Source organism: Cyprinus carpio, chromosome B13 (assembly GCF_018340385.1).
Source record: "Cyprinus carpio isolate SPL01 chromosome B13, ASM1834038v1, whole genome shotgun sequence".
NCBI lineage: Eukaryota > Metazoa > Chordata > Actinopteri > Cypriniformes > Cyprinidae > Cyprinus > Cyprinus carpio.
Window position 1 is genome coordinate 8924653 of NC_056609.1, and position 26878 is coordinate 8951530.

Genomic DNA, 26878 nt, shown 5'->3' on the forward strand with positions numbered 1-26878 from the left:
TAAAGTACAACAGCCCCCTATAGAAACACTTAAGTTAAACAGTCTCCCCATAGTCCACGTTAAGAAAAGAGGAGGAATGCGAGAAAGGAGCTTTCTGCTTGATTTAACCAGGACAGAATTGCGTGGCATAAATTATGCTTGAAAAGAATAAGCGAAGTGGGCATAAATCTGAGGGTTTTCAACGTGCTTTTCAGTGATGCTTTGCTGGGGTAATCGGGAAATGTGTGCAACGTCAGGCCAAAGAATTATGGATAAAAGTATGATGATAGCTGGGTGACACGGTTCCGCTCTTATTTACGGCCAGCGGTTCAATAACTAACTCCGGAGTGTGTTGCTATGACACCTGTCGCATTGCATCACATTGCAAATCCATGTTTTTGCTTAGGAAACGCATTCGATTAAAAAAGAAAAAAAAGTTGTATTTATGTACACTTAAACTAAGATTGAATTGCTTTCTAAACGATTTTCATCAAGTGCCAAACCCGATTGCGCGTAACTGTGTCACTGATGCACCATTGTTGCATTCCTCTGGAGCGCTTTTAATTAACGCACTAATGAAGACCACCCTCGCACATCCACACAAACAAACGCTCGCAAGACGGAGCGAAAAGAGCGAGAGCTTGATTCATTTAACAATATGAACGATTAAAAGAACACATCGGAAACTTCCTCGTCAAATTAAACGCAAAATAATTGATAAAACACCAAAACAACAGAAGCTGCAAGGTACTTTTGTCAGGGATGACATGCAGAGAGAGGGGAGCTCTTTCTCCCCGCGACATTGTGAGGGGAGCAGGTGCTGTGGGAATTACCATACAGCTGAGAGCGCACAGAAAAAAAAAAAAAAAAAAACTTCTTCTCCCCTCACACAATAACAAAGTGCCTTAATGACAGCCACGCGAACGACACACACACCAGTTCAGCGTTTACAATCCAGTTTAGAGATGCAAACTCAAAACTTACAGAGTCACCAAAACTCAAACCACTGAAATGAGGCGTTGTTAAAACCCCAAAGGATATGCATGTTCACTTTACATGACCTAATTATGCTAGGTTCTCACTTTTAAAACTGTTAGAACATTATGAACGGTAGTAAAATGCCTTTTTACATTAAACAGATTTAATGTAATTTTACTGTAAACTCTTCTAAAATGCTGAAGAACAGATATTATTTTATGATAAAATAACAAGGCAATTAACTAAATTAACTGGGTAAAAACTGATTGAAAATGACTGTTTGTCATACTTTGCATCATGTTTACAACATTTCATGTCTTATTATTAACGTGATCAGCCTTTTAAAAGGGCAAATGTGTTTGCATTAATATTATAGAATGAATTTTAACCAACTAATTTAGTCAAAATAAATTCATCCTAAAAGAAAAGTTTGCACTCCAAAACAACTCAGGTGTAAGCACAAATGCACAGTTTTCATGCTGCATAGAACAGCTCAGAAAACCACAAACCCCGCTGCTACTTTTGTCCCGTTATCAGGAACGGGACATTCCTGCAATGTGTGATGTAATTTGGTTTAATGTCAGAGTGGGATGTACAGGATTCTCGAGGTTGCTTATTTTCCTGTATGTAAATTAGATTTTTTTCCTCTCTATCCCACTCTCTCCCAGTGGCAAAGAGTTGCACATTTTACAGCTCAGTGACCATTTGCCGATTTTTTTTTTCTTTGGGGGATTGGGGGTGGTGTAGATTGAAAAGTGTCCCTTTGTGACAACCAGAGCCAGATTGGGGAGTAGCTCATTTGCATCTCATTACCCTAGCAGGCGCTGCCTGTATATAACCGGCTGCAGGAGGACTGGGACATGAAATACGCGCAATCCAGTCAGTCTCTCACATGGAAACTAGAGTACGGGAGGAAAGTTAGGATCATCTCCACGCCAATTGTATAAACGGAAAATAAGAAAATAACCCTGCGCCTGGGTTTGCTGCATTTTTTCCGGCTTCCTAAACTAAATTCAAGTGGACTGCAAACTTTTGACAACTTGGAGTAATCGTGTTCTGAGGGAATTTCCTGTTCGTCCCCCTTTTGCGCATCGGGGTTTCCTCTTTATATTCGTATTTGGGATTTAATTGCTTGATTTATTTTTCCAAGGGGGACTTTGATGGGCTTGCATGAGCAGATAAAGTGAAAACGACAGAGCATCATCCAGAGCTGCCTCCCACTGAGTGGAGAACTTCGAGTCTCAATGATTTATTGAGACACGGTCTCATACAACAGCCCGGCCCGTGGAAGCTCAACAGCAGAGTTCAGATCCTCTCCACCATGGGACGACTTATGATAGCTGCTCTGCTTTGTGTCATGATAAGCCAGGTAATTAGAATCAGCATCTGTTTTACTGTACGTGAGAAATGATCTCACAATAGATGGCAACTTGTAGTAGCCTAATCAATCCGATTTCAATTTCTTTCCAGGGGTTTTGTTCTGGGGTTTTCGAGTTAAAGTTGCAGGAGTTTCTGAACAAGAAAGGGGTGACAGGCAACGCAAAATGCTGTAAAGGATCCGCGTCAGAGGCTCAGCAATGCGAATGCAAAACCTTTTTTAGGATTTGCCTGAAACACTACCAAGCCAATGTATCTCCAGATCCTCCATGCACCTACGGTGGCGCAGTTACACCAGTGCTCGGATCAAACTCCTTCCAAGTTCCCGAGAGCTTTCCTGACAGCTCCTTCACCAACCCCATCCACTTCCCATTTGGGTTCACATGGCCGGTGAGTAGCTAGTGTTACTTCTTCTTCTTTTTTTTTTTTTACATTATACTTTGTATCTGTAAAAATGCGTCCGTTTTAACGTGGTTTATAGCATATGTTACAAATAAAAATCCACAATGACGCATAAGCACTCAGGATGTGGGTATTTAGTGGTGTTGGTGGGGTGGGAAAAGTCACATCCCCTGGGTTGGAATATAATTGTCAGCTCAGTGTGAAATTCCGAAACCTTTGATTTTACTGCAATAAGTAAGTGTGAAATCGGAGAAATGAGGCTTGAGTCCCCAGTGCGATCACACCTCAAGCCCTTCACATCTTCCGTTATATGTAAAACAGCGGGGAGGTGTGGAGGAATGCGCTTCTGCTCTAATTTGGTCGATTTTGCTTTTTTTATGTTTCAGGGAACTTTTTCGCTGATTATCGAAGCGTTGCACACCGATTCCAACGATGATCTGTCCACAGGTAAGGAGATCATGCATTTAATTGGAAAGATGATTTTAAGCAATCATTCGTGCAGCAAGGAGATAACGCTGAAATTAAAACGTCCACAGAAAACCCAGAGCGTCTGATCAGTCGTATGTCCACTCAGAGGCACCTAACAGTGGGCGAGGAATGGTCCCAGGATCTACAGGTTGGTGGGAGGACAGAGCTGAAGTACTCCTACAGATTCGTTTGTGACGAGCATTACTACGGCGAGGGCTGCTCGGTCTTCTGCCGCCCCCGCGACGACACTTTCGGCCACTTCACCTGCGGAGAGCGCGGAGAAATTATCTGCAACTCCGGGTGGAAAGGACAGTACTGCACAGAACGTGAGTATTAAGGATATTTGTGACCCTGGAGCACAAAACCAGTCATGAGCTGCACGGGTATATTTGTAGCAATAGCCAACAATACATAGTATGGCTCAAAATTATCGATTTTTCTTTTATGCCAAAAATCATTAGGATATTAAGTAAAGATCATGTTCCAAGAAGATAGTTCAGTAAATATCCTACCGTAAATATATAAAAACATCATTTGTGTTTAGTGATATGCATTGCTAAGGACTTCATTGGGACAGCTTTAAAGGAGATTTTCTCAATATTTAGATTTTTTTTTTTTTTGCACCATCAGATTATTGATTTTCAAATAGTTGTATCTAGGTCAGATATTGTCCTATCATAACAAACCAAACATCAATGGGAAGCTTATTTACTTAGCTTTCAGATCATGTATAAATCTCGGTTTCGTGGTCCAGGGTCACATTTAGCATTATTTTTCTCTGTATTTGTAAGCTGTTAGTGCGCATGTTTCGGTATTTCGCAAGAAAAACAACAACAACAAACTTCGTCACTATGGTTGCAACAGGCGTTTGTGTGATTCAAATGAGGGACGTTGGCCAAATAATGGCACGCGTGCCATAGATTAAATGTAACGCCTGATTGGTTACTTGGCAGAGCGCTCGGCGCTGATTGGCTCAGAGCAGTGAGGTATTGTTGAATGGGGGCAGCTGCAGAGTGAAGGTACACAATAGAGCAGCTGTCCTGCACTGGCACCATGTACACCAGCTGTCCACCCTTATCTGCGCCGGCTCTGGGTCGTTATGGGGAGGGGGTTGGATGAACAGAGTGAAAAAGGGGACTTCTGACCCACAGTTAGGGGAAAAAGGGGCTTTTGTTTGGGAAGCTTTTGTATGAGTGCAACTGTGTTAACCAGAGTGTCCTTCCAAATGGTAGTGAGAATTAATTTTTTTTCGTTACCCTCAAAGTACGGGTGAGCAGCTTGGTAAAAACTGAGCTGTGACTACTAGAATAATAATGGTGTCAGAAAGGAACTGGTATTAATAAATTACATTTTAATAAATTAATTAATTTTTTTTACAGCACTCTGTCTTCCGGGATGTGATGAAGACCATGGATTTTGCGACAAACCTGGCGAATGCAAGTAAGTGTCATGAAGATTTTCAGTTCCTCTTTCATTGCAGTTGAAGTTAACAACACACTAACAGTTCCTCTATGGTGTTTATAGATGCAGAGTGGGATTTAGTGGGAAGTACTGTGACGACTGCATCCGCTATCCGGGCTGCTTGCATGGCACCTGCCAACAGCCATGGCAATGCAACTGCCAAGAGGGTTGGGGAGGCCTCTTCTGTAACCAAGGTGAGCCTTTGACATCTTAAACTAAGTTGTTGATCAATTTGTTAGTTTAGAGTTGTCCATTGACTCTAGACTCAGCAGGAGACTTACCTACATGTTTTGTGTTGCAGATCTCAACTACTGCACACATCACAAACCCTGCCAGAATGGGGCCACTTGCACCAACACGGGCCAGGGAAGCTACACCTGCTCATGCAGACCTGGCTTCACTGGGGACAGCTGTGAGATTGAGGTCAACGAATGCTCTGGTAGCCCGTGCAGAAATGGAGGCAGTTGCATTGTGAGTTCCCCTAGATACGTATATGGATTATTGCATTCTCTGTGAATGCGTTGTTGGTCTAAATCGTTCCTTGGATTTCACGATCTTGAAAACACCTACAGCTGCACGTGTCCTCCTGGTTTTTACGGAAGAAACTGCGAGCTGAGTGCCTCGACTTGTGCCGACGGTCCCTGCTTCAATGGTGGACGCTGCGCTGACAACCCCGAAGGAGGATACTTCTGTCAGTGCCCTGCGGGCTACGCTGGGTTCAACTGTGAAAAGAAGATTGATCACTGCAGCTCCAACCCTTGCTCAAACGGTACATTGAATGCTCCCATTTTAACGCCTCAAATGCATACCGTGGGTTGTTCGAATCAGATGTCTCATGTCTTTTGTCCTACTTATTCTTCTCCAGGGGCTCAGTGTCTAGATCTCGTGGACTCATATCTCTGTCAGTGTCCTGAGGGTTTCACTGGAACGCACTGTGAAGACAACATCGAGGAGTGCGCCAACTATCCCTGCCAGAATGGCGGCACGTGCCAAGATGGACTCAACGACTACACCTGCATCTGCCCCCCTGGATACACCGGGAAGAACTGCACCTCTGCGGTCAACAAGTGCGTCCACAACCCATGCCACAACGGTGGCACTTGTCACGAGAGGGACGGCCGCTATGTGTGCGCTTGCATCCCGGGTTACGGAGGACGTAACTGTCAGTTCTTGCTCCCAGAGAACCCACAGGGACAAGCCGTTGAGGGAGCCGACAAAAGCTACTCTTACGATGAGGACAATGGCGTCTTTCCTTGGACGGCGGTTTGCGCTGGGATTATATTAGTGCTTTTAGTCCTGATCGGCGGCACCGTCTTGGTCGTCTACATCCGTCTTAAGCTGCAGCAGAGGAGCCAGCAGATCGATAGCCCCAGTGAAATCGAGACCATGAACAACCTGACCAACAACTGCAGCCGAGACAAGGACTTGTCCGTAAGCGTCATCGGATCCACGCAAGTGAAGAACATCAACAAGAAAGTGGACTTTCAGAGCGAAGCCATGGGCGGGGAAAAAAACGGATTCAAATCTCGTTACTCTCTAGTGGAATACAATCTTGTTCATGAGCTGAAGCAGGGGGACTTGGGTAAAGAGGACTCTGAGAAGAGCGAAGCAACAAAATGTGAATCTCTCGATTCCGACTCAGAGGAGAAACACAGAAATCATTTGAAAAGGTAAATATTGTTGCGTGGGGATTGCCGCTACTGGACGATGGGCTTTGGGTGTTGTTACGCAGTACTAAACTTGCTTCTTTTCATTTTCAGTGATTCTTCAGAGAGGAAACGTACAGAATCTTTGTGCAAAGACACAAAGTACCAGTCAGTCTTTGTTTTATCAGAGGAGAAGGATGAATGTATTATTGCAACCGAGGTAAGCCGAGAACCTTCCTTGTGCTGGCAGTCTCCTGCGAATCTAAATTTCTGAACGCTAAATTGATTCTTCAATTCTTCTTGTTCCAGGTGTAACACCACAACGGAGCTGTAGCTCGTCTCGTTCTACAGGAGGTTTTACTCCAGTAATGCTGCTCAAACCAGAGGGAAGGTTTCCTTCATGTGACTGCTGCTGTGAAACTTATGTTGAAGGTGATATTCAGAATGAGCTGGTTCTCAACTGAAGTAAACACAGTGACTGCAGGAAAGGACGTTGGGCCATACTGGCTCGGACTCTCAAAGTTTGTTTCCCAGGAACGTGCCAGACGGACTCGCTGCACTTCCTGTAGGGACGGTTTTTACCTCATTGCACTATGATGGGTTGTATTTTTTAATGTATTTAACACACAATTGAATCGGATACTGTGTATGCATCTGCACTGACTGCAGTGTGTATCTGGAAGTTCTCTGATCATTACATAGATCAGAAGAGGAAAAACACTGCCATCAAATATGTTTGTGACTGATTTGTTTTTTTCTTTTATTTAAGTGTTATTTGTGATCGATGTGTTTGTGGTTTCTTTTTTCTGTGTGTGTGAAGTTTGATGTAATTTAAAATCTTTTTCATTTTGCAAATTTGTCTATTGTAAATAATGCACTTCGGGTCGATGTGACTGTTTTCTGATGTAAATGTATTTAAACATGCTGTCAAAATGTACAGGAATTGTTTTTATGACTGTTGCCCATGACAAAAAAAAAAAAAAAATCACCTTAATATTTTTCCAAATAAATCCTGTATGAAATATCACAAAACGGGTCAGATATTACTGAGTCGAACTGTTTGCCATCTTGGAGTCATTTATCTCCAGATTCATGTGACAAATGTATCATGTTTGTCCTGAGACAAAGCCACACTCGATAATTGCACATTACTGCCTCGATCTTGATGGCGGGATATTTTGGGGATGTAAGAGCTCTTTGACAAAAACATCAAAACCACTTTTTGCAAATGGTTTGATTGAAGTTTCTTTTTGGCGGAAGGTTTTTATTTCAAAGCTGTAGCCATGCTCATTATGTGACTTACACAGAGCAAATGGAGAACAGGAATGCCTTAGCATCTTAATATGAGTTAAATATAGCCTACAATACTTAACGTTTTTACAATTCAAAACAATCTGCAAGCCAAATTAGGCTTGCTTTATTTGAGCAGACAACTGAATAGCGCCATGAAGTCATTCTACTTTTGTTTTGACATTTCGTCTAAGATAGTATTTAAAAAAATTGCAATTTCAGAGCATAAGAGCATATATTATGCCATGCTTTTAAAAAAAGAGACAACATTGTTGGCCAACCATTTTTGTACAGAACAACTCTGTGACACATTAGCAACTGCCAATTGACACAATGCTGTTATATTTATTTCATAGATCATATACCTCAATTCCAACAAAATGATGTATGTGTTTGTGAAATGTTCAGTATATCAGCCAGAAACTTCCTTTAGGTCAATAACTGTAAAAGTTAGAAGTGACTTGAGCTCTGTAGAACGCGTCGAGTCTTTGGTTGTGGGTTCAGTGAGGATACAGTGAACTGTTGGACAGTTGCTTTCACATACCACGCTAAGCTTTTAACTTAACTTTTTTCACTCGCACAATAGGATTTCGCTGAGTTGGAAAATATCAGGAGACAGGCCTAAAGCAGCTCTTTTGTTTCTTCATTCAGTGTAGGCCTGACGCACTGCTCAACTATCTTCTATCTGATCTTTTTCAGTTGTGTGTTTTCAGCACTGTGTTTGGTGTGTTATTCATTTGCTAAATACTTATGCTATAATCTTATTCAAAAAACATCAGAATATCCTTAATACTCTCATCAGGCTCAGGGTGGAAAGTTTTAAATATGATTACAAGTTGCAAGTTGTGCTGTTACACTAAAAATGCAGTAAAAACTCTAGCATAAATAATTTTTATACAGTTTGATGTTTATCATTGCAGTACAATACCATGATTTGTTCCTCATTAGTTTGTCCTAATCAGTCAAGACCAACAGATGCGACTATTTTCATATTTCCAGGGTTCTCAGAAGCAGAAGTCGTCATAGTTGGGTGAACGTCTATAGTGACGAATGGAAACTACAACAAATGTATTTTTTTGCTTTCTCACGTGATCCAATGGCAAAAGAAGAAAAGCAATGATAGCATTTCTTTGACTTTCCAAAAAGCAATACTGAGAGATTGATTACGGTGGTCAGAACGCAGAGGCGTCAAATGAAGAAGCCAAATTTACAGTCATTCTCGCTGTGTTAGAAACATTATGCAGCAGTGTTAAAGGAATAGTTTACTTAAAAATAAACATTTATGAAAATGTTCTCATCCTCAGGCCATCCAAGATGTATAATCTGTAATAATGCTTCCTCCAGTGAGAAGTCGATCTCCTGTTGTCCTCTCACATCAAAATCCACCCACACAGTATTTGTTTAGAACTGTTTTCATTGCCTGAACTATACATATTTCTCACCTGATTCAGCCTAAACAATAGTTTAACTGACTGATAGATTGTAGACTTGTTTAAAGTTGAAAATGTCTTCATAAATTTGTTTCTTACAAACATATAGCTTTTCACTACAAAAGATGTTAATTGATAGATTGGATTGGTGTGGATTATTGTGGTGTTTTTATCAGCTGTTTGGACTCTTATTCTGACGGCACCCATTCACTGCAGAGGATCCATTAGTGAGCAAGTGATGCAATGCTACATTTCTCCAAATCTGTTCTGATGAAGAAAGAAGCTCATCTACATCTGAGTGAGTATATTTTTAACACATTCACATTTTTGAAACTACTCATTTAACTAGTTTTCTGAAATATAAAAAATGCAAAGTATAGTGTTATAAAACATACATCAAACATTTTGTTAGATTTACAATGTTGGAAATGCCCCATCACAATCTATGAAAAGGTCCACTGTTATACAAATGTTGGTGTACTTCAGAGATCTGTGCATTTATGTCCTCAAACAATGCATGAAACTATTGTGTCTGTCTGTTAACAGTTTCTCATCTTAATGATGAAATGTAAAAGTGTAGATGTTATAAACACTGGATAGCTCTTCCCACAATGAATTCTCAAAAATGCCAGACATGATTCCTCAGATACGTTCTGCAGAATTTTATTTCAGTGAGGACTTTCAGTGAAAACTTGAAGTTGATCCTGGTTTTTCACTCTTTGTTCATTTATTTTCTTGTTTCAGTTGCTGTTTAACCACAGAAGCTTTGTTCTCTTCAGGTTATTATGTCTTTTATCTGCAGGACGCTACCATGACGGCACAAGACGTTTCACGGTGAAGTACATTAACATGACAAGAGAAGAATTTCAGCTGAGCTTGGTTGTTTAAGTGTTACCACTTCACGGGCAGATCTCGTCACAGATTATAGCTTCTCTTTCTGTCGTATAGTCGCTGTCTTTCGTCTTCTTTCTTGCTCCAACTGATTTGTGGTTGTTTTTTGGATGCCTCGCAATCGGCCTGTGTGCGCAGCCTTACTTCTGCTTGGCGTAGTCCCTATAAAGCTATTTTCAGCTGCCAATCCCTTTAATGGCAAGTGAAATTTTGACAGATTGTGGTGAGAGGGGAACATGAGCATCCGTAAAGGGATTTGGCCACAGGGATGACCCACCCTTTGTTCAGGCGTAGTGGTCACCTGTCAGTCCTCACAATGCAGAGCCGCCCTCTTTCAACTCTTGCAACCTGGGCCCTTAGATCTCATTTGCTTTGGTAGAGAAGCGATTCAGAGTCCTGCAAGGAAAGTTTTGGGGAACAAAACTGTTTCATCCAGGACTATTGAGAGCAAACAAAAAGAAGTCAGTGGGTGGAAGAGCTGCTGTTGGTACACACAATGTCAGTAAGATGGACCAGTGTGACATCTGGAGGACAACTTTCATCCGCTACTATCAAACCTATTCACTGTCGCTTTAGTGGGCACATGTAGCCTACTTAAAAAGAAACTGCTTTTAAAAGCATGTTTATCATGACCCTTTACTGCATTTAATACATTCAATACAAGAATTAAATCATGTGGTAATGCATTTTTTTTGCACTTTGACTATTTTCTCATTTGATTTGGATCTTGATGAGCAAAACCCAAAAGATAAAAGGTAATTCATAACAAATTAATGATAAATGTGACTTAATACAAAAACAGCTTCATGTAAAACCTCAAAACAAAATAATCCATGGAGTAGAAGTATTATAAAACAAATTTTGATTTTTAAATGCAGCTAAATTCTGGTTGGCTGAGCCACATTTCCAAGTGAAACAGTTTTATTAAACTTGAACTAAATTTAACTGATTTATTGAATGTGTTGAATGCTCACTTGTAGTGTACTTCAAATCTTAAAAGTATATTAAAAATGTACTTGTAGATAACATAATATTAATGAAAAAAGCCACTTAGCTGTACTTGAAGAGTGTACACTTTTAAGACTGTGTTTCTTAACACACTTAAGTGCAGTTTTAAGTGCCGTTTTTAAGTTGAAGTTTTACTGTAAAGAACATCTTAAATGGTTATGTTTTAGTGATCCTTTAAAGAAGTGCACTTCTGCTTGATTAAAATGCAACTGTTGTGTGTTATTCAATATTACATTTAAAATGAATATATTGGAAAATTCTAATTCTATTCTAAATTTCAGCTTTAAAAAATGCATGGCACACATTTAACTAGAAATGACATTATTTAGTTTGTCTGTATGTATACAGTATAATGTAAGTATATTTTTGTTAAATGCTTAATCAATACATTCGACCGAACACTTGTCAGTTCATAATTACAATACAAGTCCTACTTACATTCAGCTTATTGTATTTAATATAAATTTAGACTATAGTTTCTTTTAATTGCATCAAACACACAACAGGTTTGAAAACACTACCATTAACTACACTACACTAACATTCACAAATGTTTACAGAACAAGCGGGAACCCAGCGTGCCTGTAGCTTTCTATATTTCAGTTTTATCACGTGATAGAAAGTCTAAGGTCTTTTCAAGCTCAAGGGCAAACTCATCGAATCTGCGACCTATAATGCATCAAACTAAGATTGATATAAAGACACAAAGTACTGCCATCAAGTTGGCATTTTTAAACATTCGCTCACTAAAAAATAAATCATTTCTAATCAATGACTTTATAACCACAAACAATCTGGATTTTATGTTTCTAAATGAAACATGGCTAGAAGACAGCTGCAGTGCAACAGTCCTCAATGAAGCAGCCCCTCCTAACTTTACTTTCATGAGTGTCTGCAGGACTGTTAGGAGAGGTGGAGGTGTAGCTGCTCTATTTAAAAGATGTCTATCAATGCAAGCAAATGTCATTTGGTCAGTACTTGTCTTTTGAATATCTAGGGATTGTGCTGAAAGGTGCTCCACGCATTCTGTTTATCAATATTACAGGCCTCCAAATACTCTCCAGCCTTTGTTGAAGAGGTCACAGAAATGCTATCAATGATTTCCTCAGAGTTTGACTGTTTTGCTATTGCAGGGGATTTTAATATTCATATAGATAATGCAGAAAACAAAATTACAAAAGAAATGATAACGGTTCTAAACACTTTTGACCTGATTCAGCATGTGCATGGACCCACACACAAAGGTGGACACACTCTAGATTTAATCATCAGTAGGGGTCTAAACATTTCATCCATTGTTATTAAGGACGTAGCACTATCTGATCACTTCTGTATTGATCTCTGCTACCAATGAATCTAGATCTGTCTCTGTCAGAAGGAGATGCATTAACGATAACATGTGTGCGGTTTATGGAGGCTATATCTCTAACACCAAGCATTTCTGCAGACTCTGTTGATATTCTCCTTGATTCCTTTAAACTCAAAAGTTAAGAATGTTATTGATGATATTGCTCCAATAATAGTCAGTAAGACAAAACAAACAGACAGAAATCAGTTTGGAGAAGATCAACAGCAGTTCAGACTATGAAAAAGACAAATGCAGAGAAAAACCGAGCGGATGTGGCGGGAAGACGAAACTTGAAATTCACTATAGCATTTATAAAGACAGCCTTCATGCTTTTAATGTGAAACTAGCCACAGCTAGACAGAATTCTTCTTCTCAAACCTTATAAACAGTAACTTAAACAAAACTAGTACTCTTTTTTGCCACTGTTGAGAGACTGACAAACCCCCCAAGTCAGATTCCCATGAAATGCTCTCAGTTACCAAATGCAATGAGTTTGCTTCCTTCTTTTCTGAGAAGATCATTAATATCAGGAAGGCAATTAGCACATCCTCAAGTAATGCAGAGGGTCAGACAGATCTGGACGCAATATCAAAAGATACTATGTCTATTTTTGAAGCAATTGATAGCAAAATTTTGGAAGAAATAGTGCAGCACCTAAAATCGTCAACCTGCGATCTTGACACACTTTTCACATCTTTTTTTAAAAGTGTGCTTAACTGTTTAGAAGCAGATCTCTTAGAAGTGGTGAACGCCTCACTTCTTTCTGGGACATTTCCAAACTCCCTGAAAACTGCAGTTGTAAAGCCCCTCCTGAAAAAAGAGCAATCTTGATAACACCATTCTGAGCAATTATAGTCTAATCTTCCTTTTATAGGCAAAATTATAGAAAAGGTAGTTTTTAATCAGCTGAACAAATACTTAAACTCAAATGGATACCTGGACAATTTTCAATCTGGTTTTCGACTGCATCACAGCACAGAGACAGCGGCTCATTAAGATAATAAATGATATTCGCTTAAATTCTGACTCTGGCAAAATATCAGTGCTGGTATTGCTAGATCTCAGTGCTGCGTTTGACACTGTCGATCATAACGTACTACTAGAGAGACTGGAAAACTGGGTCGGGCTTTCTGGGATGGTACTCAAATGGTTCAGGTCATACTTAGAAGGGAGAGGTTATTATGTGAGTCTAGGAGAGCATAAGTCTAAGTGGACGTCCATGACATGCGGAGTCCCACAAGGCTCAATTCTGGCACCGCTCTTGTTTGCCTGTATATGCTCCCACTAAGTCACGATAATGAGAAAGAACCAAATTGCCTATCACAGCTATGCTGATGATACCCAGATTTACTAGCCTTATCGCCAAATGACTACATCCCCATTGACTCCCTCTGCCAATGTATTGATGAAATTTAATAGTTGGATGTGCCAGAACTTTCTTCAGTTTAAAAAAGGAAAAAAACTGAAGTTATTGCATTTGGAAAACAAAGATGAAATTTTTCAAGGTGAATGCATACCTTGACTCAAGGGGTCAAACAACTAAAAATCAATTCAGGAATCTTGGTGTGATTCTGGAGACAGACCTTAATTTCAGTAGTCATGTCAAAAGCAGTAACTAAATCAGCATACTATCATCTAAAAACATTCGAGTCAAGACTTGGAGAAACTTGTTCATGCCTTTATCACCAGTAGGGTGGACTATTGTAATGGTCTCCTTACCGCGCCTTCCCAAGAAGACCATTAGACAGCTGCAGCTCATCCAGAACGCCTGCTGCCAGGATTCTGACTAGAACCAGAAAATCTGAGCATATCACACCAGTCCTCAGGTCCTTACACTGGCTTCCAGTTACATTTAGGATTGATTTTAAAGTACTTTTACTCGTTTATAAATCACTCAATGACCTAGGACCAAAATATATTGCAGATATGTTCACTGAATATACACGTAAACCTAACAGACCACTCAGATCATTAGGATCGAAGCGGTCAGTTAGAAATACCAAGGGTTCACACAAAACAAGGGGAGTTGGGTCGATCTGTCTGTCTTTACTGTAAGAAAAAGCTGCACAGCAATCAGAATTTGACATTAGTCACATTTAAATCTAGACTCAAAACTCATCTGTTTAGCTGTGCATTTGTTGAATGAGCAATGTGCGATGTCCGAATTGATTGCACTGTATTTTACATATTCACTATATTCTATGTAAAATCATTTTCTATTTTTAACTGTTTTAAATTCATTTTAAATACGTCAATTTTTAAATCATTTCCAATGTTTTAAAATTGCCCTGTTTTATGTTTTTAAAATTGCTTGTTTTATTTTTGTTATTATTTTTCTTCATGATTATTTTACCTTCTTTTATGTAAAGCACTTTGAATTACCATTGTGTACGAAATGTGCTATATAAATAAACTTGCCTTGCCTTGCCTTGCCTACCTCCAGTCTGTGAAGTATATTCTTTTAAATATCGTAATACAGTACTTTTTTTTAAAAGTATGCTAAAATGTACTTCTTTTTCAAAGATGTGTAGACGAATACAAAGACTTTTTTTAATTTTTTTTTTTTTATGCGCATTAAAAGGAAAATAGCTTGATTATTATTTAATGTTGACCTTAATAGTTCCTTATCTTGACTTGTTTGGGGCATGAACTTTCATATCACATTTTAAACTGACAAATTTCTACTGGTAGGTTATATTAGTAATATATCACTAGCATGGCATATATTAGTGAGATAAAGAGCACAATCTGCTAATAAAAGTATTGTTTTCATAGCTGCAAATTCAGAAAATGTAACTGTTCTTCATTAGATGTGTCTGAGTCACTCCAAGCTGGAAAATCTTCAGGAATGTGTTCACTTCAAACATGTGGCCGACCCATTGATGACATCTGACCACAACATCTGACGTATCCATTGACACACGTTTAAACCAAATGGACAAGTGATTTACACGCAGAACTATTTCAAATGTCAGGTATTTATGGAGTTCAAACGGGCTTTTGGTGTTTGTGCAGGCCACACAATGTGATATTATTTGAACGTTTGACGAAAGGGTTTATTTATCTTAAACTCTACTCAGGTAGGTTTTGAGGACACTTCATGACCTTCTCCATTCTGTCCCAAAAGTGCCCCTTGACATTGCCCAGGAGAGACCACCCAGCCAGGAGAAGACAGTGCACCTCAGGCCCTGGAGATCATCAATCACCCTCGCTCTCCGTCAGGGACCGAAAGACCTCTTGACTGACGTGAACCCTGCTCCAAAATAAAGCCACTGATCTGAAGAGGGTGGCGTCTTTGTTTTTTAAAACACACAGAAAGACCTAGGCTTGTCACAGCTGAAGAAGAAAGCAGCCGCCAGCCTCACAAACTTACTCACTTTTTATGAAAGCAGTGACTTTCTGATAATTACAAACCAGATACAGTATAAAAATAGACATTACTGGTCAAAAATTGGGAATGATTTAAAAATATTTTATGTATTTCTGCTCACCAGCGCTGCATGTATTTGATAAAAAAATAAAAAAAATAAAATGCAGTAAACCTGTTGTTTTATAAAATAATATTATAATTTAAAAGAACTGTTGTCTAAGTTAATATATTTTAAAAAATGTAATTCATTCTTGTGATGCAAAGCTGATTTTTCAGCATCATTATTCCAGTCTTCAGTGTCACATGATCCTTCAGAAATCATTCATGACCAAGAAAAATTTCTTATCATTATTCTTAAAATTATCTGTATTGTTGTGCTTAATATTTTTGAGCTGCTTGATATGTATTGCATTGCTATTTATTTATTTATTTATTTATTTATTTATTCATGGGGACGTAAAATAAAACACATTACAAAATGAAATAAAAAGAGAAAGAAATACTTTTATTCGGCAAGGATGCATTAAATGGTTAATTGTTCAAAACATTTATAATGACACAAAATATTTTTGTTTTAAATGAATGCATTCGTTGTTAATAATTGATGATAGCACTGATGATAATAATAAGAACTATGATAAATACTTGAGCACCAATAACAATTTTGCAGAAATCAGAATATTAAAATGATTTCTGAAGGATCACAGGACACTGAAGACTGGAGTAATGATTCGGAAAATTCAGCTTTGCATCACAGGAATAAATTACATTTTAAAATACATTCAAATAGAACACAGTTATTTTAAATTGTAATAATATTTCACAGTATTACTGTTTTAAATCAAATTAATACAGAAATGGTGTGAGCATAAGAGACTTCATTCAAATACATTAAAAAACTTCCCGATTTGTTATAAAAAAGTGTATTAGTAGTAGTGTAAGCAAATAAATAAACAAATAAACAACCAAACAACCAAGCAAATACATTTATTTATTTATTTTAATTTGGGGAATACATTTTGAGGTTTCACTAATAAAGTCCTTACATTCTCTAAAAGAGGGACCAGCATTCATGAAATTTATTGTCAGAAAAGTTTATTATTAACATCTGCCGTGTCTTCACATCTAGTCCTGTGGTGACTGGGGCTTTGTGGAAGATAAAGGTCAAAGTGCCTTTTAGCCTCCCGGGCTCCTCTTATGAGAGTCTCCTGGAAGTGTTATCAGACAAAATATACATGACGCTGATGCCTAGACATAAACCACTAATAATATAAATGTGCATCCCAGGCATCACAGCCCAGTTCACGTGCATTTCAATACATTATGTGACTGCATTATTCAGCATCTCTATTCTTGCTGCTTGTTACTTACTGTCTTGCATCTGCTGTCAAAAATGGTTATATTATGCATGATATTGAAAAACAGATTGGCTGTCTATGATAAGATGCTCACTTCTGACAGTTGCTGTGTGGAAACAGGTCTGTAGGCATGGCAATAACTTCCTCTGCATCGTGGGAACTGCCCGTAGAAGACAATGATTGAATTCACAATGGTGCATACAAAGGCCACCTTTGGGAGAAACCATATCCCATGGCATGCTGGGAAAGAAGAGCAATAGCAGCAGATGTTGTGAAGACTATAAGCGACAGATGCCTCTAAAGCTAGCATTCAGCCCATACGAGTGGAGCACACATCCCCGAGTCCAGCGTAAAAAAGAAATAGAGCAGGGGGCGAATGAAACACGCACACAAATAATAGCAGAGGAGGTTCTGCCATAAAAGACAGACAGCAGTAAATTGTGCGGGGATTGATGTTTGTGTACTTAGAATTGTTTCGGAGTGTTCTAAAAGTTCTTTGTGAAGATCTCAGAGCTCCAAGACATTAAAGTGTTGTTGCTGTGACAGTGACGTAAGCGTACGTAAGCGTATAAGTATTTGGTGAACTTAAAAAAGTCTGAATGTCATTGCGCTGCATTACAAAATATCGTACAAAGTGGCTAGTTTCACAAGCTAATTTCAAGCGCAATATTTCACAAAAAAATTATTTTAAATGATAAAACAATTGTTATTCTGTCCAAATGAAGTCAAAACACGTCATCAAAAATTTGTGGATTGTGTGGAATACATCTGTTGTGACCTTTGTGAACTTGAGTAAAAATGAATGAAAATCACCTTGAGGGCAGAAATGGCAAAAATGGCTCAAGTTTGCAGGTTAAGCTTAATTTGATTGATATTTTGTCCTGTATAAAATTACATTCATGCATTTAAATGTCCAACTACTGAGCAAGCTTATTATGGTTAAAAAAAAACAAAAAACAAAAACAAAACTAAACTAAACTAAATAAATATATAATTATATAATTTATAATTTATTTAATAAAAAATTTAAATATTTTTGTTATTTGAAATAAAATATACGCAAAAGAAAATAGAAAAAAAACTTAAATTATTTAATTTCAGCTAGTTGTCAAAGAAATATTTCTCATTTTCATTTTGTTTATGTACTAAAACAACTAAAACTAAAATAAAAATTAATGCAAACTAAATAGACATTTATAAAATCTATTAAAACAAATAAACAACAACAAAAAACACAAATATTTATAAATAACTACAAAATCATGAATAATAAAATTAAAACACAATTGTATTCAATGATACTTAAATAATATTGCTCCTGGAACAACAGTGTTTAACAAACTTCAAACTAATTCTGCACTTGTGAATAGATGCAATTATTAAGCTAAAAAGCTTTTCTTTAAGGTGTATAAGGTAAAATATCATTCAATTTCTTTTATTTTTTTTAGAACAATTTATCCATCCATCCATCCATCCAATTATGCATTTATTTATTTATGCATCTTTTTTCTCATTATATTCCAGTTCCTGTATTGTGCAATATTTGATTTTTTCTGACTGTTTTTGAAACCCATGTGTGTTGGGTTATAATGTTTTTGTTCTTTTCAAGGAGTTGTGAGAGTATAGGGCAACTCTCTTTGTTATTATATCCCTCTAAAATGAAATCAGAATTGAATGACAAAAAACAGATGTCACGATTCAAAATCGGAACCAAAGAATGCCAACCATTGGCTCAACAAAGCCGATTTATATTAAACAGGAAGAGAGAAACTGACACTTGCAACTCTGTCTAATCCCAGGTCATGTTCAATTGGCCCTGGTGACATCTCTATTGGCAAGATTTTCATGGACCAAGAAAAAAATACAACCAAAGCCACCCGATAATGACACTAGAGCGCCTTTAAGAAGAGCACTTCAATGAGTCCACCAGCGCAGAAGATATAAATATGCATACACAATATGCATTCTTCCATAAAGAGCACAAAAGCCGCCCAGAAAAGGCTCAGAGACACCAACAAATGCAAATGAAGAGCATGTGAAATGTAGTTGTCACAAAGAGTTAATAGCTATTTATTCTTTATGGCTGTTATGTATTGACATTTGGCCTGTGTGAACCAAACTCAGGAGACATAAGCAGCTGCTGGTCTTGAATATGAAGATCCATCAGTGACCTGTGAAGGTCACGGCATAATGACTTCAAGAGACTTCAATCGAAGTATAACTCTCAAAGCTCAACCGATGGCATCCGAGTGTCACGCAAACACAGAAAGTCTACTGTACGACTCAAACACTTTGGCTTTCGGGCTCCAAATAAGTGGCGATCCGTGCGAGGCCTGTGATTGGCTGTTGAGAGGGGAGGAGTAGCGGTGCACGGCTCTTTTGAGGCGTGATCTGTGGGAATGGACAAGTGGACTGACGCCTGATTAATGACCTCAAGCACTGAATGCTCTGCCCTCTTCACATGATAATCATTTCCAATGCCAGATGGGGAAAGTTTAGGTTTGTATCTTTCAGGACAATGAATGACAATTCTTTAGAGCGAGGGACAAAGGAGGGAAGCCGGCTAACAGGCTCTTGCACAACCCTTGGATGGAATGGGTGGAAGCTTTGTGTTTACAGAAAATGGCCATATAGCAACATCTTGCTGTGATCCTCTTTACACAGACTTTGTTTGAATTCTTTTTGTGCTTATGAATAAATATTTGAGTGGACTGAAACCATAACACGAGGATGATGGGGGGTGAGGGGCTCTTGGCCACAAAGCATCAACCAAACTTAAGTATAGACTAAAAGAATACATATAAAGTGTTGTTTTTTACTTGTTACTGTATAATTAGTGCAAATGATGCCCTTTTTCATATCTTATGTGGAAAAAAACTAAACAAAAACAAAAACACAATCCAATAATGCATTGCAAAAACGTCTATCCAAGAATAGTGAATGAAGCAAGAAATATTAAATGAAAAATATACTTTTATAAAATTCTAATAATAATAATAATTAGGGATGCACCGATGTATCGGCCACCGATATTTATCGGCCGATTTTTCCTCAATTTACATAAGGAAAAAGACCGATATAACAAACTATGATTTATTAATTAACTGCGTAAAGGCACTGAGCTGAATAATGTCTGTGGCATAATCCTGGCGCTGTCTGCACTTTACTGCTAATCAAATAACAAAAGACAAAAGATCGCACACTATTCTTGACTAAATAACTTTTGTAACTTTCATAAGTGTAGCGGACCTCATCTGAATGATGACCAAAATGTCATTTTTTCACTCAAAAAAAAATAAAAAATAAATCACCATAAGAGCCGAGAAGTGCACATTAAAACACTCTCTCAGTTGCATTATCATCATTATTGCTTAATAAACTGACAAGCGTGTATTCACTACCCATATAGCTACATTTACTACGTAGCTATGTAGACTAGAAAACCCGTCAAAATAAGAGTCCTGAGATAAGAGTACTAATGAGATCTCATACATAGTTAAATTTACAACTTAAACTTAAAATGTATACGGAAACAGATTAGAAGATTAATCAGAATAAAGTCTGTTACAATAAAGAAGGATTAATATGTATTTAATTTATACAGTGAAGTGTTATTTTACATTTGTTTACTTTATTTCTATACCTGAAAACTGTTAAACCTACCTAAAAAGCACTGATTGTTTAATATGTATCTTTGTTCAGTTGTATTTATGTAGGCCTGCTGAATGTTAAATGGATCCAATCCATCTTCATTAGGAAACTCATACAGGTTTGGAAAAACATGAGGGTGAGGAAATGATTACAGAATTTTCATTTTTGCCTTTACAAGGCAGTTGAGCAGGTCAGCGCATGGGCATTTCCTCCTGGTCTGCAGGTATCTCATCCTCTCATCCTCTGTGCATGTGTTAGTATGTGACTGGTGAGACCTGTGGCTCCTTCTCAGTCCAGCCGCAGGTCTACAGGCTGCTCCAGCTCCGCAGCAAACAGATGGTGAGCACCGCCCTATAATGGGATGACTAGCATTGTACCATCCCTGCTCTGGTAACTGCTGGCCTGTGCTGGCATTTTCTCATCCTCAACCCCCTCCACACAGCGATGGCAGCTCCGAGCTCTCGCACTCCTCCAGTATGTAAATAAGCAGACAGAGAAGGCCTGCTTTCATCTGAATATGAATAGAATGAGAGGAGGCCGCTCACAGGGAGACTGAAGAGCACAAGGGGGGCAGGGCCCAATCTCTAGTCCTCCCTACAGACTTCATTGTGACAACATAGACTTAGACCAGACACGGTCAAACACATTAAAGCAATGACGTGTATTTACAGTCGTTCCCCACAAGTTTTATCTCTGCATATTTAGCGTAATGTTGTCATGAAACCGAATACCTAAGATATATGCTGCTTGCATTATGACTTAATTAAGACTTCATAACACGGCAGATATTACATAATGACACAGTCAATGCATCAGTGACAAGACAGAGATAAAAACACACACAGTGACATTTAATCAATTTACTAAAAATAAGTACATATAAGAAAAGTATAGTAGTGTAAATAGTAGACAGAGGCTATTTATACTATTTATGCAAATGGAGGCAGATACTGTTTGTACCTCAGTGTACATTATTAAATAGTATGCAATAATATTCATATTCAGTGTATATGATTAGATTCATTAAAATCATTTAATGGATGCTACCTTACTGGGACGTCCCTATTTCTTCTCCTAACCCTAACCATATCGATCCTGTTAATCAGTAAAGGTTGCTCAGCCAATAGGCACTTCATTTTCACTTTTTGTTATGTAGGAGAAAAGTAGGAAGAATGGGATCAGAGCTTGGGTCAAAAGTTTATAAACATACAGTATGCAAAACAATATCTTAAGACTATAAACTTTATTTGAAAGATTTTCTAAGTTTGAGTATGTTTATAAAATCCCAAAGTAACGCAGAAAACCCACTGTCAGAAAACAATGTGAAAAACTGTACCTTATTAAGAGCTTGTCATTGGGCCAGTATCTTCAAATGGACACCTTTGTACCTTCTTTACCCCTAAAGAGTGTATATTAGTACCTTAGAGATGCACTCTTATGGTAGTATTATGAACACTTTAGAGGTAAAGTATTAAAAGTATTACCTCAGTGACGAGCTCTTGTATCCCTAAAGGTACAAATTGTAAAAATTTTTATCTGAGAGTGTACTAAGAAAAATTAATTTTGTATTCTGGGGCCTCTTTTAAAATCTCTAAAGTTTCATATTGAAGTTCTCCACCTCTTGCAGGCTGATAGAACCCAACCTTCCAGGCAAACAGCAAAGCTTCCTCTCCTGGTAGAATAACAGAGAGTTGCTGATTAAGATGAGTTATGCTGAGAAGTGATAGCAGACGAGCAGTGTTACTGCTGCAGGAAACTCTGCCTGTTTCCTCCCCCGAGTCCCAGAAACACAGTGAAAACAAAGCCATTGATTTGTGTATGGATTAGAAGAGCATCGTTTTACACCCAAACACAACTTAAGTCTGCTTTTTTACATAATTTCTCCTGTTCAAATAGCATTATGATAGAGAAGACTTTTTATAATTTGCAACATTGCTCAGTGACAACATAGCAAGGTTGTGGGTGGTTGCCAGGTTGTTGCTTTGTGGTTGCTAGGGTTGATGGCCAAATGGCTAATCTCAAAGTCTCTTTGATGTCCTGCTCTCTAGATATGGCTTTTTGACAGCTTATCATGCAGGTGAAAATTAATGGTTGACCAATATTGATTGACATCACAAACTTTTATTTGAAGCAAAACAAAAAGTAAAAAAATAAAAATCTGAGGAAAAGAACTACAATCCCATGAAGCATCGTGATTGACATTAATTGAATTAATAATGATGTAGAAATATCTAATGTATCTATAAAAACAGTATATTTTAAGGTCATTGTGAAATATTAATATGTATACAAATATTTAAGTACTGATTCAATTACATAATTTGCAGCACTTCATGGGAGTGGGCGGAGCTAAAGGTCTCTTTTGGTGTACTTTACTCACTGTGACTCTCTGACTGGTGGAACATTCTGTGCAGCATCATGGGTAATGTAGTTTTTCCACCGCAAATTCCACTATTAAACATTATTATTTAAAAAAATAAGTTGAATTAATGCGAAAAGTATGGGTTCAGGAAAAGAATACACAACCGATTAAGAACCTCGTAGCTCACATCAGGTCAGTCTTTAAAGGTTTATCAGTTATTGTTAAAAACACGTTTCCCTATGAATGTAGTTTGTGCTTCCAAAACTCGAATGTTGTGTTCTATAGGAGCTCTGACACTCAGGCGCTGTCGAAATAAAACTCCTAAGCCAAACCGAAAAACTTATCGGTCGGTGCCGATAATAAAAAAAATGCCAAATATTGACCGATATATCGGTCCACCAGTAGTGAAAATCACAAGTGTGGTCGCTTAAAAATGTAATATCACACCTCTTCTTAACAAGCTGCTTGATTTGAGGTATCATGTCTGCAGCACAAATTGTACGGGACAATATCAGTTTTAAACTGGTGGTATGGCAATAGTTTACAGAAAAGCATCAAGCTTTCACTGATGGCAGGGCACCTTTTGGTATGGGACAAAAACAAACAGAGCGCACTAGCTCTAAGTCCTGTCACAAAGCAGCACTGTCAGAGCAGATCAGCCCGCCACGTTCCCCAGCCCAGCCATTTGTTCTCTGGGACCTCTGCTTGCTGTCAGGAGGGATGAACGTTAACGCTCCCAGAGGTCCGGCGAGTGCCACTGACAGGGAGTTTCTGCCTGCCCTGCCTAATGGGCACAGGGTGCTCCGCATGCCCGGATTTGTCATTTGTGAGATTTAATTTGTCCAAGAATGAGCCGGAGTCAGAGGTCAGTCGGTTGGAGAGCCGACCTGCTGACAGGTTGACCGTTCACGGGGGGCTAATGAGAGCGCTCGACCAAGTGAACGGAACAAAGGCAGACGGATTACATGGACTCATTTGTTGACTGGAATCAGTAACACCAGTCACTCGGACCCACATTTCCTCCGAAGCTCAGCACCGGAGGACTCTATTCATGGAACGTCACACACAGACTTTTTCGGCGCAAGTGATACACGCGTACTTTTTCACTCTCTGCACGCATGGCAGCTCACGCTGCAGTGGGCGTCATCGATTTTGTGGCTCTTTCCACTTGGGTTGCACCATTGTCACCGGCGGGTCCCCCTTTTATGTGCGTCCTTCTTTTTCCACTTGCCCAATCACTATTTCGGTTTAGCTTATTTTCTTTGGCTACTGACCATCACTAACAGGCAGATGACAATTGAGCTAAGAGCAGCAGTGAAACTAAAGTCATCAAACACTTCAAAATATGTGTGTGTGTCCTAAAAAGATTAATGAGCCAATCACACAAAACCTGTTAAAGAATATGTTCAGGTGGTATTACACTTTAAAATCTAAAGGAAAAATTATATTATGATTAATAATGAATAAATATTTTTACTTACATTGATTTAAATTAATTTCCTCACAGTAATATTATATTAAAATGTTTACTGTAATATAGTGAAAGTGAAAGCATTACAGTTATAGAAATCTAATAAGAATCACTGAAGAGAATTTCAAAAATGAACAGTAATGGAACTCTAAAATATGAATGATGAAAATTAGAAAAAAAAAAAAGTTAACTAAAAGGTTGGACACATTATGTCAATAAGAATCTGGTGAAAAATGTGCAAAATTCTCATGAAAACATTCACAATGCCAAAAAAAATCTTACTAAAACAGGCTCAATTTTCACTTATATATACCCTAGATCAGGGTTTGTGAGTTAAAATTAATTAAATCATGAAAATGTAAATATACTAAAACATTTAAAATCACAGCAATAAAGTTGAGTTACTATTATAGTTTATATTAATATTTTGAATTGGTTTTTATTTATTATTTTTTGTATTTTCCATTTAATTTTATTTAAAGTTTTTGTAATTGTGTTTTTGTCATTTTTATTTATTTATTTATTCATTTACATTTTTTAAAACATGTCTATATATACGTATATATTTATTTCAGTTTTAGTTATTTTATTACATCAGTTTAAACAAAATGAAAATGAACAGCTAGCTGAAATAAAGTATGTTTTGTTTTATTTCAGTTACCGTTTCTTTCATTTTAAGTTACATTTTTATGCTTTTAGATTTAGTTTGGGTTAACTGTAATAATCCTGCACCAATCTAAATAACATACTTTCAAAATACTAAAAAAAAGAGTAAATATTTTAATTGTTTACCTGCATGTCATGTGACCATTAACTCACATCAGAGAACTGTGTACAAAATGTGTATTTCAATTACTAAAATATATACTCAAAGTCTCAGGGGGACTAGTAATTATTTCATGTCAGAAGGCTTTGGCTGACAAAAAAGTTTGGGAATCCCTGCTGTACATAATCACTGTGAACTATAAAAAATGTGTTAAGCCAGTCTTCAACTAAAACTTCTCTTTATGTGTGTGTGTGCATTTGTTCCAGTGGAATGCCTCTGATATTGTTCAGCCTGATGAGGTCTGGCTAAAAGTTTTACTGAGGAAGTGCATCAGGATCTAGAGGAAGCCCTTGCCAGTATCCGCCCTCTATCTACTGCACAGGGAAGGGGAAAAAGAAATGCTAATATAAACACAACCACAGCCATAAACTGTCTGATTAAACCTGACACAATGTAGAGTGTTTACCTTTCACTCTTGTATGTTGACTGATTTTTATTTGCTTTAAAGGCATTATTTTTGTTTTGTTGTTGCTCTCATGGTCTGAAATGAATGTTTTCAAATTAGAAAGTCATTTCAACGAGCCAAACCGTGACTTCAAACCTAAAATCAACGAAAGAAGAGCTGAGAAATGCTATCAGGGCTTTTAGGGGTCTCGCTGCTGGTAGTGTCCAGCAGGGTGAACTTCACCGTGCCAGCAGTGTGTGCCAGCATTGTCAGCAATGTCAAAAAAGAGAAAGAAACAGGGGGGGAAAAGGGAAAAGCTAAAATCTGTGATTTATAAGGGAAGATTTCTGCTCACTCAGGATTAGTTGTATTATCATGGACCTCGTGCTGTGACGTAGTTAAAAAATGCATAAGCCATAAATATCATATTAATGTCAAGAAACTACTTCTTTTTCATATACAACAAAAACAAGATTAAACCTAGGTTAAATGTAAAATGTACAAGTTGTAAATAAAACAAAGATCAATGGATTATGTTTTCTGCATGAAAGTACCTTTTCAGTCTTACCTCAAAGTTTAATTCAATGCCTTTATTCCAGTGTACAGTAAAAAATGTCTTTACGGTAAAATTATATTGGCAACATTTCAGGCATTATGGCATATTCGGGCAACTTGTCACAAAAACTTTTAATTGCTTTCACAAAAAAATATATAAGATGATTCATATTTCTATTAAAATTACAAGTATTTTTAACAATTTGAGTACTTAAAGGGATATCCCATCCCAAAATGAAAATTTTGAAAATTCACTTACCCCCATATCGTTCCAAACCCGTAAAAGCTTCATTCGTCTTCGGAACACAATTTAAGATATTTTGGATGAAAACAGGGATGCTTGAGAATGTCTCATAGGCTGCCAAATAAATAACAGTGTCAAGGTCCAGGAAAGTATGAAAAGCATCGTCAGAATAGTCCATCTGCCATCAGTGATTCAACCGTAACGTTATGAAGCAACGAGAATACTTTTTGTACACGAAGAAAACAAAAATAACGACTTTATTCAACAATTAATCTCCTCTGTGTCTCTCCAAATCAGCGAAGTGCCATTTTGGCAATTCTGAGCAAATCTGACTCTGAGATGGGGGTAAGTGATTAATGACAAAATTTTCATTTTGGG

General features: G+C 37.8%; 1 protein-coding gene across 1 annotated transcript; it reads left to right on the forward strand.

Moving 5' to 3' along the window:
- Positions 1 to 1797: 1797 nt before the first annotated feature.
- Positions 1798 to 7325, forward strand: dld (deltaD). Its single transcript, XM_042736360.1, has 11 exons — positions 1798 to 2326; positions 2428 to 2724; positions 3123 to 3183; positions 3273 to 3530; positions 4584 to 4644; positions 4729 to 4859; positions 4967 to 5136; positions 5218 to 5434; positions 5531 to 6335; positions 6426 to 6531; positions 6621 to 7325. The coding sequence occupies exons 1-11, from the start codon at positions 2279 to 2281 to the stop codon at positions 6624 to 6626; spliced, it is 2160 nt and encodes a 719-aa protein (XP_042592294.1). The 5' UTR covers positions 1798 to 2278; the 3' UTR covers positions 6627 to 7325.
- Positions 7326 to 26878: the final 19553 nt, after the last annotated feature.